Source organism: Salvelinus sp. IW2-2015, linkage group LG1 (genome assembly GCF_002910315.2).
Source record: "Salvelinus sp. IW2-2015 linkage group LG1, ASM291031v2, whole genome shotgun sequence".
In the NCBI taxonomy this organism is placed as follows: domain Eukaryota; kingdom Metazoa; phylum Chordata; class Actinopteri; order Salmoniformes; family Salmonidae; genus Salvelinus; species Salvelinus sp. IW2-2015.
The window spans coordinates 3,375,609-3,382,596 of NC_036838.1; the positions used below are offsets into that span (position 1 = coordinate 3,375,609).

General features: G+C 45.4%; 1 protein-coding gene across 1 annotated transcript in view; it reads right to left on the reverse strand.

Annotated features, from left to right (window-relative positions):
- The window catches only part of rhbdl3 (rhomboid, veinlet-like 3 (Drosophila)), a 70,812-nt gene that overhangs the window by 27,710 nt on the left and 36,114 nt on the right, over nt 1–6,988 (reverse strand). Inside the window, 4 exon segments of the mRNA XM_023997115.3 lie at nt 483–631; nt 1,126–1,325; nt 1,328–1,349; nt 3,580–3,738. Coding sequence (XP_023852883.1) covers nt 483–631; nt 1,126–1,325; nt 1,328–1,349; nt 3,580–3,738 — 530 coding nt within the window.

Below are 6,988 nucleotides of genomic sequence, written 5' to 3' on the forward strand. Positions count from 1 at the left end.
GATGTTCAAATGTTCATAAAATACCAGCAGGGTAAATAATATAATCACATGGTGCTCGAGGTTGCAACAGGTCAGCACCTCAGGAGTATCTTGGCCATGTTCTGTTATAATCTCCACCCGGCACAGCCAGAAGAGGACTGGTCACCCCTCATAGCCTGGATCCTATCTAGGTTTCTTCCTAGGTTCTGACCTTTCTAGGGAGTTTTTCCTAGCCACCGTGCTTCTACACCTGCATTGCTTGTTGTTTGGGGTTTTAGGCTGGGTTTCTGTACAGCACTTTGAGATATCAGCTGATGTAAGAAGGGCTTTATAAATACATTTGATTTGATTTGATCAGACCGTCCCAATATTCATACTTAGCATTAACATGCACGGTCAATACATCACCAAATACTAAGTAGTATGCAAGTATGTATATTTGAACATAGTCTGATTATAGGAGGGCATAGTCTTACCCTCCCCGAGCCAAGCTAGGTACCCACCCTGCGTGCATGAAGGCGTAGCTGAGGTATCTCCAGGCCTGAATCCGTAGCTGGGGGTGGTATGGCAGTGGGCCCCTCAGGAAGTGGGGACTGGACACCTGCAGCACCCAGCGGTCCAATTGCAGGCCATAGTACATGAACACTGCCACCTAGAGGACGGGAGGGGAAGTTATCYTTGAGGAATATAAGATCTAGCCTAAGAGATACGTTTTAGTTTTCACAGAGATATTTAGGCTGTCTCCATGAAGAATGTAGCGTTTCACAATAGTCTAGACTGATTTCAAAGGCTTATCTCGATGGAGAGTTGAAGCCAAGGGCAAAAGATAAATGATACTGTTGCTATCTCCCAGTCCTACCAAGTTAGAAGAAAGGAAAGACCAACTGTACAAAAGGCAATTCACCCTKTCTTGAAAACCGAAGTTGAACGATAGGGTTCTCTTTGTTATCAAAACCAATACTTTATAGCATCAAACCCTCATCAGAGATGCTTGAAGAACCTAAGCCCTAAATCTCTCAGGGGCACGTCCTAACTTTACACTTCAGTCGAATATTCACTTCGTCTCCCATTGACATTCATGCATGACTAAGGGAAATTTGACTGAAGTAGAATTGACGATTTACCCATCCATGAGCGGAACGTTACCTCAGCGATGGTGATAGCCAGGATGAGCCAGGGTGGTGGGCAGCAGGTGTAGCTGTCGAAGTACCACTTCCTGTCGATCTCCCGGGGCAGGGTCTCGTAGGCGATGTGCCTCACCAGCCTCTGGGACAAACCCAGACCCACCTCCTCCCCCAGGGCCCCGGCCCCTTTCAACTGACGACTTCCCTGGAGGATGGCCGCGAGCTTTTGCTGCGCTTGTTGGACATCTAGCAGGGAGAGGGGGAGAGAGAGAAGTAGAGAGAGATTTATAGAGAGGGAGGGATGGGAGAGGGAGAGAGAGGGAATAGAGAGAGAGAGAGCGAGAGAGATGGAGAGAGTGAGACTTTATGAGCACATGTGCAGATGTCAGTCAAAAATACATAATCAAAATAACCCAGTGTCATCTGCAGGTCAGGCTTCATGACAGTCAGTCCATTCAGTGAGACTTTCATTGCAATAAGTAATTAGTTCTCTTATGTGAGCGACAAAACTTCATAGAAACATGGCCATAAAATAATGTCTATTTTCAATTAGGAGAATTCCAACCATTACAGGTCTTGTACACTATTGGCGTTCCCTACAACACCCAATGTGATGTCGTCATAGCTCCCTAAGTCGTGAGCCCCCCATCGTTCATCCCACTGTGACAGCAACCACGCTGCCATACCCTACCACCTCGCCCCAGCAACAGAATGCCTCCGTCATCACCTAGCAACCGCTGAGCTCTTCTCGTCCCATCCAAGTACTGGCGGCAGCTGCTGACAACGCAGGCCCTTCTACCCAGATCAGCAATATTCATGGTCCTCCTATAGAACATAGAATGTGGACAAGTCCCTCTCTCTCTCTCTCCCTCCCTGATTCCTCTCCCTCTGATTCCCATCTCTCTCGTTCTCTCTCGCTCTCTCTCATTCACACATTTCTCTCTCTCTCTTTCTCTCTCCGATCCTAAAAGTAGTTTACAATAGCACCATTCTTCAATCTATAATGACCATTCAAATTGAACAGATCTCCAATTATGTGAGTCTTGATTGCAGTCAAGAGATAGTGTGGGATTCTTCATGACTGRAGGTTACCATGGCCACTCCCAGCCCAAAGCCAACAGAGAGTGGGATCAAACGGTACCAAACATACACATTCTGCACCACACACACGCACCCACTGTACAAGACAATGGACCCGTGCGCACACGCGCAAACACACACATTCCTCTCCAGGTCACCCCACGTGGCCCAACCGCATAAAGACACAGTCTTCTTTCTTCCAGCAGTGCTGGGGCGATTCTTCTCCTCTTATTTTCAATCAAAAGAGAGAGAAAGGGAGTGACGTTCTATCTATTCACCGACAGCGAAGAAGAGAGCAGGGTAGAGAGAGATTGGTATTCATCCAAGAAGGACTGTYGGACCAGGGACAATCTACTGTTATACTGGGAGATGCTGTCAGGGAGAGGAGCGAGAGGAAGAGAGGCAGAGAGAGGAGAGGGAGGGAGAGGGACAGAAGGGGCAGGGAGATAAAGAGAGCGAGAGAGATAAGAGAGAGAGAAGGAAAAGTAGAAAGAGAGAAAAGAGAGAAAAGAGAGAGCGAGGCAATAACTCCCAATCACGCTGACAGCTTTATGGAATAGGCAGCTGAGCAAAGTAAAGATGGAACTGCAAATAAACCCCAGCAAGCCTGTCTCTGTCTTCCACTCCCTCCCTTCCTCCCTTCCTCCTCCCTCTCTCCATCTATCCTTCCCTCATCCTGCTTGGCTTCTGTTGTYGTTCCAGTGAATGTGAAAGCCACGGGGGTGAGGGGCGGTCTTTGTGGGTAACAATAGCAGCCACACCTCCCAACACACACACATACATACACACACGCACACACATATCACTTGACAACATGTTCCTCATTCCTCTCTGTCCGACTTCCAGTTCCTCGCCTTGACCTTTGACCTGTCACATGACCTGGACCGACCAATCAAAGATCCCCTTTCACAAGTTCCCACAGGCCCATTCTCTGCCCACTGTACAAGACAYTGGACAGCTTTGAAGGAAGCGGAGGAGACAAATGAGAGAATAGGAGAAATGGAAATTGAGAGGGGAGAGTTGGGGAACCTTCACAAACCCACCCCCTACCGGCCACAACTTTTCACATTTCCAAACAATTGAATATTTCTCCAGATGACTTCACCGTCCAGGGTCAAGAGTTCAACCTCTCACCTGAAACACAACAGGTGCTAGACGACGCGTGAAATTGCCAATTTAGACCAAGCTGTGTTGTCTAATACCGTGGAATATCCATGGAGACCTGGGTGAGTAGAAGGATGATAGTGGTGTAGATGCCTTTATAGAGGGTTGATATCATAAGACCACTTCCTCTCAACTATATGTCTCAACATGACCAATCGGTGTACAGTATAATCAATGTTATGCTTATACAATCACTACTATCAGTTACTATGAAGTGACTCGGGACTCTCACCAGGTTGACAAAGTCCTGGTAGCAGATCTTTCCGTCTGCGTTGCCGTCGGCGAGGGCCAATAGAACCTCCAGCTTGTGAGGGTCCAGCTCCGAGCCGTGGGCCGCCAGCAGGTCCCTGAACCGCTCTGTACTGATGAATCCTGAACTCTCTGAGTCGAACTGGAACACACAAGGAGAGGCATACGGTTAGAAGGTCTGTAGATAAACACAGAGACAAGGACATAGACGCACGCGCACGCAAGAGACTTGACAGATGTAGTCAAACAAAGCACATTTACAAAAGGCACAATGCACATACACACACGCCTTATCGCATAGAGACACACAAAGGTTATTGTGCACAAGTGAATTATAAAATTAAGTCAGTATATAATCTCACAGTACAGGCTTGTACCGAACATTCAACACTGACAACAAAAAAACAAGCCAAAAGCTATAAAATAAACATTTTGTTCATAGTTTGAGCTACTTTGTAAAGATTTAAATGAGCCGAAAAGCTATCTAACCAACGGCCATTTTGTTTCATTTATTATTTTCATAATACATCAGTAGCTGAGGAAAGAGCCCATAAACTTTGAGAATATCACACTTTAAAGAAGTTAGCTAGTGTTGTGTATTCCATTATAGACTGTCAAGTGTCCTGAAACGTTTAGATGCATTTAAATAAAGTTAATTTTATCTGACTATTTGACCAATTACATTCTGGTCGTCTAAATCATGGCCTTTCCCCTACTACCCACTAAGCACTTCCAAGGGTCACAAGTCCTTGGCTCCACCCACACAACAGTCTCTCACATTCAGCAGAAGCAAGTGCCAGACATCCCACWCTAGGAATTCTTCACACTCACTCCTTAGTTCTTTCTCTCTCACCAATGACGCATACACAGCACAGTGACTGCATCAGTGAATCAAAGAGAACAGTATCAATAGCTTTTTCTCATACCAAATGTTATATGAGCAAACATTCTTACACATTACCTCAATCCTCTCTGCTATGAGTGATAGTAATTCCAATGGAACTCAAACTGAATTGAATGGAGTCACTTTAGACTTCAGATGTGTCTGTTCAACGGACTGTAAAATGGCCTGGATTTGAGTCCTCTTCTATTCCTCGATGTGCTTGTGTTTGATTTGAATGTCAGGTCGTTTGTGAATAGGGTCAGAATACAGCTGTCGTGCGTATAGTGTGTGTGTGTGTGTGTGTGACATACAGACTAAATGAGCAGTGAATCTAATTCCATCGCCCTGAGCAAAGCCTCAGACTTCTCCATGTGCCACATTTGGCAGGCAGCACAACGGAAGACAGGCATAGAAATAACATCACAGACCATTGACTTGAATGGGGATTCTCCTTCTACTTATTAGACAGGTCAGTACATCACTGGGGCCGAGATCCCTGCCATCCAGGACCTCTATATCAGGCGGTGTCAGAGGAAGGCTCGAAYAATTGCCAGACTCCAGCCTCCCAAGTCATAGACTGTTCACTCTGCTACCGTCCGGCAAATGGTACAGGAACATTGGCTCTCGGATCAAGAGACAGCTTCTACCCCCAAGCCAATAGACTGCTAAATAGCCAGACTGATGACTATCAATGAATGGTACCTGAACTGTCTGCTCTGACTCTATCTTGCACTGACCCTACACACACACTCACTAGACTTTATATACACACCATATACACACTCACTCACTCACACTACACTGTCACTCCCACATAAATCCCTCACACATTCACACACTACATACCCACACACACATCCATACAGACACAACACAAACACACATGCTGTACACACTTTTACACTCCTCATTTGCTGCTGCCACTCTGTTCTTTGTTTTACTCTTATTATTATTATTATTATCTATCCTGATGCCTAGTCACTTTACCCTGCCTTCATGTACACATCTACCTCAAATACCTCATTATTATCTATCCTGATGCCTAGTCAAAGGAAAGAGAAGGAGATTTCTTTTTCACCATCCCCGTACTGTATGAGCTGAACCGCCACAAAATAGAGAGAGAGTCCCAATAGGAACCTCTGTTCTCCAACTGGGCAGGACTGTACACCGCCGCCGCTACCATTGCTAAGATCGAATGGAGCGAGGAGTTCGGAAGGGTTTGTATAACGGTCCATACCGAAACACGTCTTAAAAACGCCTATCTCAACACACTACAACACGCATGCTTGGGAAATATGTTGAATCTACACTGTCATAGGGCCTCGCAGGCCCCTGACATGTGATCTTGAGTGCTCTAAACAAAGTCACACGGTAGGAACTATGAGGGTAGGTCTAGGTCTAATGTTTAGAGCTATATGTATCATTATGTGTATTAAGTGGATTGTTAACCTCAGATCAACCCGATATAATGACTTCCAAACCCCCCGCACACTCCCCAGCCGGCCATTAAACTCACCTGTAACCAGTCAGACATGGCGAGTAAAATGACCAGCCAAGCATCCCTGTATCCTCATGACCATCAGCCGGAACGCGACATAATAGTGACGCTTTGAGCCTAGAACTAAATCATCCATGGGTCACCTCACAACAGTCAAACAGGCCCCCTGCCATGCACTGAGATAAACCCATGAGGCATTTTCTGGAACAATGACCACCACCGCAAAGGAGAAGCGGTTAACTGGAGTGTAGGATAAGTGTATGGTAATGATGTAGGATAATGAAGTTCAATTGGGAAAAGACAACTGACAACTCAGTTTTGTGCTCCTGGTTGCTCTCAAATTGGTATGTGGTTAGATTTAGGCAAACAATCTTAAATCCTCTCTTTTGTGAACTAACAATGTCGGTGTCTCCATGAAGCATGACACCTGTAGGTGGAATGTCCTACCTCAATGGTTGCCATTCATAACGTCCTGAAACAATGGAAGAACTACATGGACCAAATCATATTGCGAAACTGGCTGAATTGATGCGATAAACGATGAATAGAACGATACGTTTATAACAATGAAATGTGCACCTTTAAACTACATCTACCCAATTTGACGATTGTAGCCATCAATTGTCCCCTAAACAATCACCATATTAGCAAACTATCTTATCACATTTCTTAGTTATAGGCTAACTTATCGTAAGATAACAGCAAATGCCTGCGATAAGTATGATCGGTACGGTTGGTAATTTCGGGTTTATCGTCAACAGATTCTATGCCCATCACAAAAACACTGGAATAAATTCACAATCCTACATAGTCTATTCTGTGAAGTTGAAATAATGGAAGTAAGTATTTCACCTACAATGATATTATCAACCACAAATAGAGACCCGTCTCATTCCCATTCCATTAACCACATACAGGTTGCCGTGGTAACAATGCATGACTTGGCCGATCGGCACAGTAACGTGCGCAATAACATGAGTGACCTGACTGACGGGGGTGCAATAACAAGCG